General features: G+C 43.6%; 1 protein-coding gene and 1 long non-coding RNA gene across 4 annotated transcripts in view; one reads left to right on the top strand and one right to left on the bottom strand.

Moving 5' to 3' along the window:
* The window catches only part of LOC134909640 (uncharacterized), an 84,107-nt gene that overhangs the window by 28,227 nt on the left and 39,225 nt on the right, over positions 1-16,655 (bottom strand). The window lies entirely within an intron of this gene.
* LOC134909628 (la-related protein 6-like) overlaps positions 1-16,655 on the top strand; it is a 97,158-nt gene that overhangs the window by 74,074 nt on the left and 6,429 nt on the right. For all 3 annotated transcript variants that reach the window (XM_063916710.1, XM_063916700.1, XM_063916719.1), the window contains 2 exons: positions 3,334-3,491; positions 8,941-9,151. In XM_063916710.1, the coding sequence (XP_063772780.1) occupies positions 3,349-3,491; positions 8,941-9,151 (354 nt within the window). In that variant the 5' untranslated portion in view covers positions 3,334-3,348. The remainder of the gene's footprint in view (positions 1-3,333; positions 3,492-8,940; positions 9,152-16,655) is intronic.

The raw sequence follows: 16,655 nt of genomic DNA, 5'->3' as shown, positions 1-16,655 counted from the left end.
TAATATACGCTGCGTGCGTCGGCCCTTGGGTTGCGGACGCAAGTCTCGGTCCTTTGTTAGAGACACGTGTACGTAAAGCAAAGATCCACCGTAACACAATTTATACGTTTATCAATGTAGATGATCCTTTATCATCTACCGCGCACCACACTGACTTCGCCTTGTCTCTCAGGCACAGCTGTGTGTTTGTCTATACTTTAACTATATTACCTTTACTCTTAAACTATGAAATAGCGGCAAATCTCTCTTAGCACGTTTATCAACTATAAAACTGGCAAACAGGAGAGTGATATATGAAAATACACTAATGAAAAGAAATGCAGATATGCGTGCGTGTGTACGCAAGACAGAAAAATAAACAGTTTTAAAAGAGACTAGCGTGTTGTTCTTACCTCCGGTTCCCGGATTCCTTCAGCACCCTTTACTAAGAGAAGCAGACGCTTATCCAAACAGCACTACGAGGAATATGATCTCCCGCCCTTTGCTGCTGGATAATGTCTGCTGAAATTACCTAGTGCAGATATGTGAAGGACAGGACGAGCCCGCAATTGATAAAGCTAAATATTTATCTTATATAATACCCTTTATGAGGTCTAAGAACACTGTACGCTATCTACGTATGAAGTACCGTAAGGGTACGCACGTTGCGTAACAATCGCTTAGCCGTAGTCGAGACGCTCAAGCGTCACGTTCGCTCACGGCCAAGAGATCACAGGCAGGCACGCTATTGGCTGCTGACTAACTTAATGATTCGCTATAGCGTAGCGGACGCTCGGGACCACGAGGAGATCACCAGTGGCGCTGACGCTCACAATGTTAAACCTTTGTATCTAAACCATAAACAGTGTATTGTGCAGTAAAACCTTAGTGTAATGATAGAGTGTAAATGCAACACAGTATAACCTTATTACCTTTAAAGCTGTTCTAGCGTCACCGACGCTCTGAGAATACTTAACACTATAAGAAATACACAGATACCTGGGCTTAGGGTCCAACGCCTAATATATATATATTCTGAATGATATACTTGCAAAAGAATTAATACAAATACAAATCATACACTACAATATAACATAGACTACCTAACCAGATAACTACACAGGAAATATAATACAATTACTATTTAAGAGAAAATAAGAGAGAGGAGAAGAGAGAGAGAGAGAGAGAGAGAAATTGGCCCACAATAACAAGAAGATCAATATAGTTGCGGAGAAACACTTGCGCACAAGGGGAAACGATCGCATGCGCCTCGATATCCAGCTCCCGATTATCAGCAATGAGAACCGTTGAAGAGAGTGAACTGGATGTGGTCGGCCTGCCTATTTATGCCCCACACACAATGCAATTCAATGGTCCCTACAATCTCATTGTTCATTGGACACAGGAATTCGGCTTCGCATTATAACAAAAGGTCATAGGTTGATTCATACAGGTGGGCTGTGACTGCTTCCAACTGTTCAGGTGGGTGGGATACTGGGTTTCCCGCCGCATGACTAAATAAGAACAAATAATAGTAAATGGACATAAACTTCTTACGTCCATAACTATTCGCACGAGCGATTAATCCGCTCCAAACCAACACCGGAATATTGCTATTTAAATACTCTTCCGATGGGTACCAAACACCACTGTATGACCCCTGTTAGACCCTTCGTACAATACAAAGAGGGATCTCTCTGTTCAGGAACATGCTATGTTAACTAAACTTTCAGAATCTATCAAAGGGACCATGATCTACAAAATACATTATATAGTGAAAATATGTAATGATTGAGTCGCACGCTACGATCACATAAACTCTACCGTAAATACGCATACCGTGCGCCTGCGGGTGCCCGCGACTGTGAGTATGCGCACGTACGGGAGAGCGTACGCATGCGCAGCACGGACCTGTGTGAGGTGCAAATATGGTAGTGTGCATAGAGATATTTTTCTGACTTTGACATTGCCCATATCAACCAATCAGATTCTATCAATTATCTTCTAGAAGCAGTAAGATAAATGTTATGTAAAATCTGGTTGCTATGAGCAACATCACCAGTTCTAAAAAAACTCCCACCGTAGTAAATTTACCCCAATAAGTGCAATGGAAAGGGAAAAGATTCTAAGGTCATCCTTTCTGTTTTCAGCTTTGCTGCCCAGGGCTGCCATCAGAAATTTTGGGGCCCGGGACTGACCAAATAGTATGTATACATACATGTGCCGCTGTCTGGAGGGCCCAAGATGCTCATGCTGCTGCCTGCCCGCCTCTGTCCCCGCTGTTCTGCTACTGTCCTTCGTCCTCCTGCAGATCTGTATTGAAAATGTCCCCCTCAAAATGGCCACCGCCTCAAAGGAGACAGTTATTAAAGATACTAGAGGGCTCCTCTAGTGTCTTGAATAACTGTCTCCTCTGTGGTGGTGGTGGCCATTTTGGGAGAGACGTTTTTCAATGCAGAGCTGCTGGAGGATAGCGGGGATGACAGCGGTACTGCAGAGATGGCGGCGGGCGGGAAGGCAGCTGCATGAACATCCCGGGCCCTCCTCTCTCTTCAGAGAGGCCGGGCCTGGGACAGCTGTGCCCCCAGCACCCCCGTGATGGTGGGCCGGTTGCTGCCTATTAATGCCTTCTACGCCATGTCCAACCAGAGCTTCACTGAAGCCATTGCTATCACAATAGAAGTAGTTGTTATTGCAGCATGTTCTGAGTTGGCTTGCGTCCCAAATTTTCAGTCATTGCTCGTAAAATAATATCCATAAACTGTCCTGCCTACAGTGTAACATAATGTGCCTTTAAGGGTCTCTGGGTTGACCACACTTGGGTCGACATTCATTAGGTCAACCACTATTGGTCAACATGCATTAGGTCGACAGGGTCACTAGGTCGACATGACAAAATGTCGACATTCGTTTTTCACACTTTTTTTCGTGTTTTGAACGTTTTCATACTTTACGATCCACATGGACTACACTTTGGAACGGCAACCTGTGCCGAGCGCAGACACAGTGCACTAATTGGGGTTCCCGGTCACTCTATGAAGAAAACTACACACAAAAATGACAAAAAAACTCATGTCAACCTTTTGTCATGTCGACCTAACGTTTGTGTCCACCTATTTTGGGTGTCGACTTAGTCACTGTCAACCAATAGTGGTCGACCTATGTGTGGTCGACCCTATTAACCACAACCCCTTTAAGATACAATTAAATTGCATACGATATGTACCTTTTTATACTGTATGATTTTTGGAAGTGAGGTGATTTAGTTTGTGATGTGCAGATTTTACAACGGAAAAGAAATCTTGAATACAGAGGGAAAATATTATTTCATATATTTTACATTTTTTCTTTCAGCCTCCTGTAAGAGCCATGGCTTCTCCTGGTTATATATTTCCAAGATCTCCAAACAGCATCTGTAGCCTCCCAATTGATGTGCGATCACATTCTTTTAATTCCGGCCATCAACACAGGAACCAGGAGTCTCAAAATGATTCCCTAGACTGCTCAGACGGGTAATAAGAAACAAGGGATCATTTTTAATAGTTTTTTATTTTTAACTAGCTGTTCTACCCGTTCTTCGCACAGAAGTTTCTGATTTTTCATGGTTGTAAATATAAGTGAGTGTTTGGTAAATCTGTAGAGCTGTAAATTCGAGACGTCTTAATGTAAGTAAATATTAATTCATGTTTCTTGGCGTTACCCGAGGAGCACCCGTAGCAGATACAGTAAAAAGTTACAGGACCATTTGTGTAGTTTATTAAATTCTACACACTGGAGGAGTAATCCAAATTTTGAACCGATTGTCCGTTTTGGCGTTATTGTTCACGCATCGCAAGCCACGCATCGGTAAAGATGTCATTATGTCAACCCCCTTTTCATCCCCTTAGGGGAGGTTTATTAAAATTCTAATTACAGTGTTTTCCTATTTCCCACCGGCAGAATACCTATGTTAAATTTCAGCTTTCGTCGAACATATCGGGAAGGAAGAGAATTGGGAAGGATGGGGGGGTGCTATTTTTAGGGTGGATGGTGATTTACCCTATTCAATAGCAGGGCTGTTTTTTTTTTGCCTAGGTAAAAAATTCAGCAGGAGCGAACAACATGTGGATTGGCGAATCCACATGTTTCCTCACCTGCGCTGGTGAAAACAAGGGCCATTCTCGCCAATGCCTTTTCATTAAAGAAAAAAAAAGTGAAAAGGCATTGGTGAAAATGTTCCTAAAAGGTAAAAAAAAAAAAAAAGGGTGAAATGGCCTCAATTGAATAGACAGGGGGCAAAATCAATGGCTCCGTGATTACCGGAGCTAAGGGCCAATCCACATGTTTTTCGCTCCTGCTGAATGTTTCGCCTAGGCATAAAAACAGCCCTGCTATTGAATAGGGCGAATACCCATTCGCCCTAAAAATAGCAAAAAGCCCTGTTTTTCCGCCTAGACGAAAAAAACGAACCTAATTGCATACTCCCTTACTTCTCTTACTTCCCAATATGTTAGAAAGATGAAATTTAACATGGGTCTTCTGCTGGTGGGAAATAGGGAAAAAACATAATTAGAATTTTAATAAACCTCCCATAAGGGGATGAAAAAGGGGTTGACATAATGACATCCTTACCGATGCGTGGCTTGCGTTGTGTGAACGATAACAGCCAAACGGACAATTGGTTCAAAATTTGGATTGCACCTCTAGTGTGTAGAATTTAATAAACTACAGAATGGTCCTGTCACTTTTCATCGTATCTGCTACGGGTTCTCCTCAGGTAACGCCAAGAACCATGGATTAATATTTACTTACATTAAGACGTCCGCTCTATAGATTTGACCAAATTTTTAACACTCCTTTATATTTACAACTGTAAAAATCAGAAACTATCGTGTGAAGAATGGGTAGAACAGCTAGTTAGCCATAATTTGTAATTGTTAGTGCAACTGTTTAATGTATTCAGTCAATAACATTTATTATAATAATTGGTTGCCTACTGGCTTGAACTGAAGCTCTAGCAAATTTCATCTCCTTTTTAAGTCACTGATTTTGAACACCGAGAATAGCCATCTTGACCACTTGAGAACAGCCATCACACCATACATTTTTACTTAACCTACCACTTATAATGGAAGCCCAGTGGGTGCTCTCTCAATTAATATTCTAAGCAAAAAAAAAAAAAACATTTTGTTTCCCCCAGCACCCTGAATGATAACAGTAACCAGATTTAAATCCTACACAATATTAAAGCTCAGAGATCTTGGTTACGTATTTTTGCGCAAATGTATGAATAAGCCCCCAAGCCACGTCAAGGCCTCTCTGTATATTGGGGGTACCTGATGCTATACCTAGGTGAAGGGTACGGCACCCCAAAAAGAAAGCCAGAAAGCCCAGAGCAGCATGCCAGTGAAGAAACTATAGTGTTACTAAATTAGTGTTAGGAATTTAATATTCTACTTATGAGAATGGATAGCATACTTAGATCTACACCAGTGGTTCCCACACTTTAATTTTTTTCTTTTTTTTCTGGAGTCAGTGCCCTAGGGTATCAGAATTTTTTTCACGGCACCCCAAGGCCAAACGTTTCTTATTGAGAAATTCAGACATAAATATTACATTAAGTAAATTGTGTTTATATGTCATTCTTAGGCTCAGTTGTGTGGTGAGGGTCAGGATTCACTTTTGTTTGTTGACATATGTTATGATTGGCAGCCCCCAGCACTGGTTTTGTCTATTACACTGATTGTAAATAAATTGAATTGGTCCTGGACCACCAACCCAGGGCACCCCTGCAAGTACTCCGATGCACCCCTGGGTGCCGTGGCGCACAGTTTGAGAACCACTGGTTTATACAATCCCTTTAGATAGAAATAGACACAATGTTACAACGTGATTTAAAATCTATTTGATATATGAAATGATAAATTCTACAACAGATGCAATGAAACTCAGAGAATCAACTATGGCACTAAAGTCCCGCACACACTAATCGATAAAGTAAACAACATCGCTAATTTTGACTCTTCCTAAGTAACGTTTTTTACTATATTGATTAGTGTGTACGCTGTAAATGACAAGCGATGTGCGGGTCTTTAATGACCCTCTGTCCCGGCCGTGCCTGCAGCTCAATTTTGACTCCTCGTCCAAGGCTGCATGCTCTGGCTGAACGCGACGTGATGTCACTGTGTGATATTGTCCGTCGGGCGGCCCAGTATGGGAGGGGGGCACACAAGGGGATGTTGCTCACAGAGTACAGCCCTTAGTGTGTTCCTACCTTAAAGATGTCATGCAAGTGTAATTATATATTTACTTATTTATTTATTACACTTGCAGAGATGACCTTGGTGCTTATTGCTGAATACTTGGTGTGTAAGAAGTGCTGTTTATGTTAATTTATTAATGGGCGTACAAAAGTATTCAGAAGAGCAGGTAGTGGAGCTGACTGACCTTTTTATGGCAAAATACCCGTACCATAATCCAAATATGTCCAGACCCATCATCATCTGAAAAAATGGCTCAAGCTTCCAGAAACCCTGACCATTTCCAATACACGTTAGTAGTAGTGGTTGTTTCTGTTGACCTGTGACTTGATGTAGTAGCATTACAATACTGGTAGCAGTGGTAACAGCACTGGTGGCCCTGTTACAAGCCAGATGGGCCACGTTGTTATGGGGCACCTTTGTTTTCTTCCTCAATTCAAAAGCTCCAGCATAGCCTGTTTTAGCATCATGCACACAACAGGAATGCAGAGGTAGGAAGTATCCAAAATATGCTGAAGCTTTTCCAGGGTTACAGTACCATATACGCAATACATATTATTACTGGAAAAGTTATTTGAAAAGGGCTAGGGTAAAGCAGTATGAAAAACACAATTGGTAGGTATGTTGAAAGATTTGTCATGACTGTAGCTTTTTCACCGCACACATGTAGGAATTAAATGGCAACATTTCAACATTTAGGGGGACATTTACTAAGCAGTGATAAGAGCAGAGAAGTTGCCCATGGCAACCAATCAGCACTGACATAACATCTATAATTTGCATACTATAAAATGATACAGAGCTGCTGATTGGTTGATGGGGTAACTTCTCCACTGGCTCACTCCTCTGCTCTTATCACTGCTTAGTAAATGTCCCCCTTTAAAGGCCTCAACTGGACTATAGACTGACGGGCATTGCCCTAAATACATGTCGAGCCCCTGGTTCTGCTCCGAGGCCACCGCTGAGGATCCTGGATATACGCCAGCACATATATTACATACATCTTCACATGTATGTTTATATGTTCTTAGCAGTCTCTCAAGCCCCACCCCCCCTCTTTACTGCACAATGTAGTCTGTGCTGCAGCCGCCACTGGTGGTAAGTGTCAAATGTGCTATAATAACCAGCATTATTTGACACCTTCATTGATTATACACCTGTGTTACAGTGGGTTACACAGAGAAGATCCCCTCTCTACTTTGCTATTGGATTTTACGTTACCATACTTTTGTATGGGCACAGTAATCCAGCTGTAATGACAAAAAAAAAGTGTACTTTGTGATTACTAAAAAGTACATTTATGTGTGTATGTATGTATGTATGTGTATGTATATATATATATATATATATATATATATTAATAAATATATATATATATATATATATATAAAATGTGTGTGCACATATATATATATATATATATATATATATATATATATTATTTATTATATTTTTTTTAATCCCCCCCCCCCCCCCCCACACACACATATCTGCATGATTACCTGCTGATATGTGTATCGTCCAGTGGCGACATCTGTGACAGTCCATCTGCACATGAGATCTCACAATGTTTGAGTCCTCTGGCCAGTAGCGGATCTTGCCACGGGCAAGCAGGACTTTTGCCCGGGGCGCCGCATTCCGGAGGGTGCAGCACGCCATCCGGAGGGCGCCGCACCAGGGCAAGATCCGCTGCTGCTGTGCCCCCCGCTGCCCGTTGCCCCCCGCTGCCGCTGTGAAGAGAAACTAGACGTGTACGCGTCTAGTTTCCCTTCGTGGAGAGGTCCTTTACTGTGCGGTGTACGATGACGTCATCGCGCACCGCACATCATTTCAGTCTGTACAGGGGGCGTAAATGACCACGCCCCCTGTACGTAGCCACGCCCTATATTGTCGCCCGGGGCGCACAGCGCCCAAGAACCGGCCCTGCCTCTGGCACATGCACATTGGGCCCTGGCAGGAGGCAAGATGCAGGACTCCCTGATGCTCTGCAGGTCTTGCAGTATATACCATAGGGGATGTTTTCTACATACATTTTGACGTTATGTTCACGATAATATATGTCCCTAATTCTGTGAATTGTATTTGACCACATGCAGATTAATTTATAACATGAATAAAGCAAAATGAAATTGGCATTTGTTTTCAGCATAATTGTGTTGAAAAAAATGTGCTTGTTTTGCATGACAGGACTTGTAACACATACAGGGCTGGATTCACATATTCTTCCCTCCCTCCTCCTCCCGGGCGCGATCGCAGCCACCAGCAATATTCTAATGTTACTGCCAGCGGGTGTGACAAGTCCATTTCAGCTAAAGGCACGCTTGGGTGCCCAAACAGGTCTCTTCACGATCGCGCCTATTACTTTAGTCGGGTTTAGGGGGGAGATAGGGGATGTGATAAGATTTGAATCCCCCCCCCCACACACACACACACAGTACAGTATATCTTATATTAAATTTAGTCTGTATATGAATACACAAAATCCTGTCTGTTATTGTAAATAGTATTTTGACATAAAATGGAGAGCTACAAATTACCCACATTTGCTGTCAATGCCATCGTACCATGCTAACGCCAACTGTCCTGAGGGGTTATCTTTACTGCAGAGTAAATGGATTCTGCACTTTTAGGCACATTGCCATGTACAAGGAACATGTACTAATGTGTAATTGCAGTCACACAGAGAATTGATTTTTCCCTTTATTTATATACACTATTACAGAAGTTTTTTTGACATGACTGAAAATTTGGATGATGACTCCTATGACGGAAACTGTGATATTCCTGATATGAAATTAATCCGCAAGATAGTAAGCCAAGTGGAGTACTACCTATCTGATGAGAACTTGTCCCATGATGCCTTTTTGCTGAAACATGTCCAAAAAAACAAGATGGGTTTTGTAAGCATCAAATTACTCTCTTCCTTCAAAAAGGTGAGCGCTATTATAGAGCAGACTTCACATATTGCAGTATATACAGTATGAACAATGTGTGTCTGATGTGAACACATTCGCCACCGGTAGAAGAAGGTTTAACTGGTCCAGCACCTTCAAGTTGCCCAATTTATTTTGATTCATTTCTACAGATATAATGTGTGTGCAGGGCCGGAGCTTCCACTAGGCAGCTTTAGGCAGCTGCCTAGGGGCGCCGGGACCTGAGGGGGCGGCCTGCTACAGCTGCCTAAAAAAGGTAGCATAGTCCTACCTTTCACAGCCACTGCAATCCCCCAGAATGCGTATCTTACAGTAGCTGTGACTGCTAAGCTCCCGTATTGCAGCCTCCAGCGCGACCTTCAGGCACAGGCAGTAACTTTGGCAGCTCCTGGAGTCCTGGCTGGGGGTGACATGCAGCACTGCTCTTCATTCCAGGCTCTTTCACAGACTACTCAGTTCCAACTCTGCACTGCAGCCTGCAGGTAAGGTGGCTGTATAGTGTATTCTCTGCATTGATTAAGAAAGTGGGCGAGAGCAGCAGTGCGGGGAGGGGAGAGATGAGGAGCAGGCATGCACACAGTCTTGGGGGATGAGCAGCAGCATGCATGCAGATTTTGGGGGGGGGGGGGGGGGTAGAACAGCAGACATTTAACAGAGTAGGGGGGAGGGGGTTAGAGCAGCATGCCTTTCATCTGAAGGAAGGGGCAGAAGGCAGAAGTTTTGCCTAGGGTGCCGAGAAACCTTGCACCGGCCCTGTGTGTGTGTGTGTAAACAGAGGCGGCACTCCCAGACTCAATACTTGGTGAAAAACTAAGTGCTTTACTTCAACGATTTGGGGTACTCCACCCCCCCGTCATCAGGACACACTTGCTCTAGGAGGGCACCCTGCAGAATATTACTTTGGCCAATGGAGGAGTGCCGGACTGTGGGTTGCTGTGTGTGTATGTATGTGTATATATATATATATATACACACACACACACACACACACACACACACACACACACACACACACACCTCAAAAAACTAAAGGGAACACTAACATACATCCTAGATCTGAATGCATAAAATATTCTTATTAAATACTTTGTTCTTTACATAGTTGAATGTGCTGACAACAAAATCACACAAAAATTATCAATGGAAATCAAATTTATTAACCCATGGAGGTCTGGATTTGGAGTCACACTCAAAATTAAAGTGAAAAAACACACTACAGGCTGATCCAACTTTGATGTAATGTCCTTAAAACAAGTCAAAATGAGGCTCAGTAGTATGTTTGGCCTCCACGTGCCTGTATGACCTCCCTACAATGCCTGGGCATGCTCCTGATGAGGTGGCAGATGGTCTCTTGAGGGATCTCCTCCCAGACCTGGAATAAAGCATCCGCCAACTCCTGGACAGTCTGTGGTGCAACGTGGCGTTGGTGGATGGAGCGAGACATGATGTCCCAGATGTGCTCATTTGGATTCAGGTCTGGGGAACGGGCGGGCCAGTCCATAGCATCAATGCCTTTGTCTTGCAGGAACTGCTGACACACTCCAGCCACATGAGGTTTAGCATTGTCTTGCATTAGGAGGAACCCAGGGCCAACCGCACCAGCATATGGTCTCACAAGGGGTCTGAGGATCTCATCTCGGTACCTAATGGCAGTTAGGCTACCTCTGGCGAGCACATGGAGGGCTGTGCGGCCCCCCAAAGAAATGCTACCCCACACCATTACTGACCCACTGCCAAACCGGTCATGCTGGAGGATGTTGCAGGCAGCAGAACATTCTCCTTGGCATCTCCAGACTGTCACGTGCTCAGTGAGAACCTGCTTTCATCTGTGAAGAGCACAGGGCGCCAGTGGCGAATTTGCCAATCTTGGTGTTCTCTGGCAAATGCCAAACGTCCTGCACGGTGTTGGGCTGTAAGCACAACCCCTACCTGTGGACGTCGGGCCCTCATACAGTCTGTTTCTGATCGTTTGAGTAGACACATGCACATTTGTTGCTTGCTGGAGGTCATTTTGCAGGGCTCTGGCAGTGCTCCTACTGTTCCTCCTTGCACAAAGGTGGAGGTAGCGGTCCTGCTGCTGGGTTGTTGCCCTCCTACGGCCTCCTCCATGTCTCCTGATGTACTGGCCTGTCTCCTGGTAGTGCCTCCATGCTCTGGACACTACGCTGACAGACACAGCAAACCTTCTTGCCACAGCTCGCATTGATGTGCCATCCTGGATGAGCTGCACTACCTGAGCCACTTGTGTGGGTTGTAGGGAGGTCATACAGGCACGTGGAGGCCACACACACTACTGAGCCTCATTTTGACTTGTTTTAAAGACATTACATTAAAGTTGGATCAGCTTGTAGTGTGTTTTTCCACTTTAATTTTGAGTGTGACTCCAAATCCAGACCTCCATGGGTTAATAAATTTGATTTCCATTGATAATTTTTGTGTGATTTTGTTGTCCGCACATTCAACTATGTAAAGAACAAAGTATTTAATAAGAATATTTAATTCATTCAGATCTAGGATGTGTTATTTTAGTGTTCCCTTTATTTTTTTGAGCAGTGTGTGTGTGTATATGTGTGTATATGTATGTGTGTGTGTGTATATATATATATATATATATATATTTATATTTATATATAGAACAAAAAATGTCCGGCACTCACGCTTATGTTTGATGTAAAGGTCTGGTGCACAACCTCTCCTTGGAGCATGTAGATAAACGTTGTTGGTGGCACTCAGCAGCAGATAATCAGACGACAACCAACCAGGTTGGTTGTCGTCTGATTATTTGCTGCTGAGTGCCACCAACAACGTTTATCTATATATATATATATATATATATATATATATATATATATATATATATATATATATATATATCTCTATATATATATATATATATATATATATCTATATATATATATATATATATATATATATATATATATATATATATATATATCTATATATATATATATATATATATATATATATCTATATATATAATGTGTGTGTGTAACCGGCACTCACACTTAATGATGCCGCGGTGCTCATTCCATAATGTGTAATAGTCAGTCCAGAGTACGGCACTCAGCGGTCTTGGTCATCCAGAATAAATCACAACTTAGGCAGCATAAGCTTTGCAACGTTTCGGCTCTTTATTAGCCTTTGTCAAGCAGCATAACCATCTTAAACGCATGCTAGAAAGAGTCGCTCCAACAACTCTCCACCGGGTCGCAACAATGCTTACCTCCGGGTATTAGTGCTGTCTCGACGGGCGTCTGTGTCGGATGTTCTAGCAGGTCCAGCAGATGTTACCAGGCTGTGGCCGGAGCATGGGGAGAAGGTAAGGCATCGGTTCCACTTACTAGGGGATTCCGGACACAACCGCACTGTATTGGAGGAGACCACAAACAGTGGCTGACGCGCCGCCACTCTTAAGTGCTCCAGCGCTATGCTTTAGGGATCATAGGTGCCAGGACTAGGTTGAGACCGCGATCCCTGGAGTTTGTCAGCAGGGGGAGTCAGACACTGTCCTGGTCGCTCCTCCCTTCAGTTCATGACCAGTTTCCGTGCGTCTCCCGTGAACTGATGACCTCACTTCCGTCTCAGACGCTACCACGAGGGTACTTGGTCGCAGCTTAGGCAGCTGCGGTTGTGTACATTAGAGTTGCTGCCGAGACCAGGTCGCAGACAGGAGTGTCTGCATACACTCATCGTTCACTGAGCGTCTGTGTCCGTTATTGAGCGTCTGTGTCTCTTATCAGTTACCGGAGCGGCAGTGTACACTAGTAGCGTCTGAATCCACTCAGCGTCTTTTGAGTGTATTGATCGATCCTGGAAGTGGGGTGAGTCTCCCTGTATCCCTCTCTACTGAGTAAGGGTTATACAGTACTAACATTCTATCTACTGTGTAGTATGAATAGTTAATTTTGGTACACAATGAATGCATATGAGGCCTGTACAGTACTGTGGTTTTCTGCATTATTTGACAGAAAAACTTATTGAAATAGCTGTTAAAACAGAAACAGTAAATTGTACTCCTACATACTGGACAAGTAATTTTGTGGTTGATTATATACTCGTATGACAATTGCTAATATTTAACATGTGACTGACTGCTAGTGTGATTGCTGACTTTTGTATGTTTGTCGGTATTGTTTCTGAACCTCAAATCGGGTGCTCGGGTTGTGGTCAGATTGATATCACTTTTATATTTATATAAGTGATCTCAGTCACAGAGAGTGTAGTATATTGTATAAACAGATTATTTACCATGTCTATGAGAGGCAAAAGTGACGAGGATACTTTATCAGGGACTCCTACACCCTTAACATGTCTATCTTGTAAAGTAGGGGTGTTAGCCCAGTATCTAACTTATGATGGGTTATGTGCAAACTGTTGTGCATATCGGCAAAATAAAAGACAGGTTCAGCAACCAATAGATCCACCATGGGGTGTGTTTGCACAGACTTTGTCTACAATAGCTGACAGATTGGCACCTGTGGTGCCACACCCGGGAGTAGGATACACTATTAACCCTTACATGCAGCTCCCTTCTTGTGGGTTAATTCCAGCAGCTTCTACAAGTAAGCAGGCTAGTGAAGCCAGGGTAGATACATCTATGTTACAGACTACACAAGACGATACAACAGATGAGGATACTGTTTATTCAAATTCCCCATATGACGACCAGTCAGAGGGTTTCAGTTCAGAAGATATAGCTGAGCTTATTGATGCCATGAAGGCTGTTCTGTCTCTGGAAGAATCAGCCAAAGCAATAACAAAATCTAAATCACCTGTGTTTAAACGTCCAAAAGCAGTTAGGATTGAGTTTCCAGGGTCAGAAGATCTGACGGAAATCTTGGAAGAACCTTGGGCTACACCCAATAAAAAAAATATAGAATTCCGAAAAAGTGGGATTCTTACTATCCTTTTCTGGCTGAGGACTGTGCTAAAAGACAAGTTCCTCCTAAAGTAGATGCACATGTCGTATGACTTGTGCGAAAATCTATTTTACCGTTACCCTCTACCTCATTGAATGATGTCACAGATAGAAAAGTAGATGGTTTCTTGAAAAACATTTTTTTCTCTGTCAGGGGCTGTTGTAAGGCCAGCTATGGCTTCGGCCTGGATGGCAAAAGCAATGGTAGAATAGGCGGAGGAACTAGAGAATGGCCTCTCCACACCTACCAGGGAGAAGGGGGGTCTCATCTAGGCCATATAAAACAAGCTGCGCAATATTTGGAAGAAGCAGAAATTTATATGGGTACGATTGCTTCTAAAGCATCAGCCTTAACGGTAGCCGCTCGTAGAGCAATTTGGCTACGTACTTGGAAAGCGGATGCAGAATCCAAGAAAGCTCTGGAAGTGTTGCCTTTCACTGGTAATATTCTGTTCGGAAAGCAATTGACAGATATTATGGAATCGGAAGCTGAATCCAAAAAGGTCAAGTTTCCTGCTAGTTATAACCCTAAACCGAGGGGTTCAAAATTTCGGCCATTTCGATGGCAAGGTAGAGCAAAAGGAAAGAATGATTCTAACCAACCCCAGTACAATAAATCAGCTAGAGGTAGGAAGCAATGGACCAATAGACGGCCAGCTTCCAAACCAGAACAGAAGCCATCAGTTTGAGGGTGCAGGCCTCCGCCTGGAGGATTCCAGGGTTGGGGGCCGACTCCTTCACTTTGCACACATATGGCAGCAGTTGACGACAGATGCTTGGGTGCAGAAGGTGGTATCTCTCGGTTATGGTTTCCCTTTCAAGAAGCAGCCTCCTCAAAGGTTTTTTTGCACCAGCCCGTCTCGTATAGAGTCGAAGGCCAGAGCTCTACAAGAAGCAGTTCAGAAATTGCTTCAGTCGGGGGTAATTATCCCATTACCTCTGACACAAAGGGGACGGGGGTTTTACTCCAACCTATTTTTGATTCAGAAGCCAAATGGATCATTCCAACCAATTCTCAATCTCAAGAAGTTAAATGAATACGTTTGGATTCCAAAGTTTCACATGGAGACATTACGCTCCATAGTTTTGGCCATGGAACCAGGAGATTACATGGTATCTCTGGATGTTCAGGGTGCTTACCTGCATGTGCCCATAACACGGTTCCATCAGTGTTACCTCAGGTTTGCCATCCTCCAGCAACATTTTCAGTTCCAAGCTTTGCCCTTTGGGCTAGCAACAGCCCCCAGGGTATTTACCAAAATTATGGTGGTTATGGCCGCTTATCTCCGCAAGCAGGGGATAAGAATTTTTCCATACCTCGACAATCTTTTAATCCTGGCTCATTCCCAGGAGTTACTCTTGGGCCATCTCCAACAGACAATAGCTTGTCTACAAAGACACGTATGGCTCATAAATTGGGAAAAGTCGTCTCTGAGTCCATCACAACGGATGGTTCACTTGGGGGCCATATTGGATTCAAGTCTACAAAGGATAATCTTACCTGGGAAAAAGATATCCAAGGTGCAGGTAATGATTCAGGAATTGTTGCACAGTTCGACAGTATCAGTCCATGCAGCGATGAGAGTGATGGGTCTGATGGTGTCAACATTCGACATGGTGGAATATGCACAATTCCACTCCAGAACCCTACAGCACCTCATTCTAACCAGATTGAATGGAAAACATCAGACAATAAAAAGACAGATGATAAAGCTTCCAGTAAACCTAAAAAGGTCACTAGCCTGGTGGCTACAGACGGACCATCTAGACAAGGGGAGACCCTTTTGGATAGCAGATTGGCAAGTACTGAAAACGGATGCCAGTCTTCAAGGCTGGGGAGCAGTGTTCAAAAATTTCTGGTTCCAGGGAAAATGGACCACAAGGGAAAGTTGCCTGCCAATAAATCTGTTGGAAATAAGGGCCATATATATGGCTCTGGTTCAGGCAAAGGACATTCTGCAAGGAAGACCAGTCCAGATCCGTTCAGACAATGCAACAGCAGTAGCGTACCTCAACCATCAGGGAGGAACTCACAGCAAAAGATTGATGGAGGAAGTAACTCGCATACTAAGATGGGCAGAACTCCATCTTCTGGCATTGTCCGCAGTGTTTGTGCCAGGAGTGCTGAACTGGGAAGCAGACTTTCTCAGTCGACACACCATTCAGGAGACCGAATGGACGTTACACCCGGAAATATTTCAAACTCTAGTAAACAGATGGGGTCTGCGAGAGAGAGATCTCATGGCGTCCCATTTGAACAACAAAGTTCTGGCATACGGGTCAAAGGATCCCGGGGCGATCCTTGTAGACGCACTGTCAGTGAAATGGGAATTTCATCTGGCATATCTGTTTCCTCCAATCTCCTTGTTACCCAGGGTGGTGAGGAAAATAAAGCAAGCAAAGGGAGCCATAATTCTAATAGCTCCAGCCTGGCCCAGAAGGCATTGGTACATAGATCTACTAAGGATGTCCGTGGAAGCTCAAATTCTGCTTCCTCAACGTCCGGATCTACTAATGCAGGGGCCTTGTTATCGCAGCCACCTGGAACGGCTGTCTTTGACGGCG

This window comes from Pseudophryne corroboree, chromosome 1 (assembly GCF_028390025.1).
Source record: "Pseudophryne corroboree isolate aPseCor3 chromosome 1, aPseCor3.hap2, whole genome shotgun sequence".
NCBI lineage: Eukaryota > Metazoa > Chordata > Amphibia > Anura > Myobatrachidae > Pseudophryne > Pseudophryne corroboree.
The sequence above is the reverse complement of the archived record's forward strand: the minus strand, read 5'-3'. Positions and strand labels throughout refer to the sequence as shown.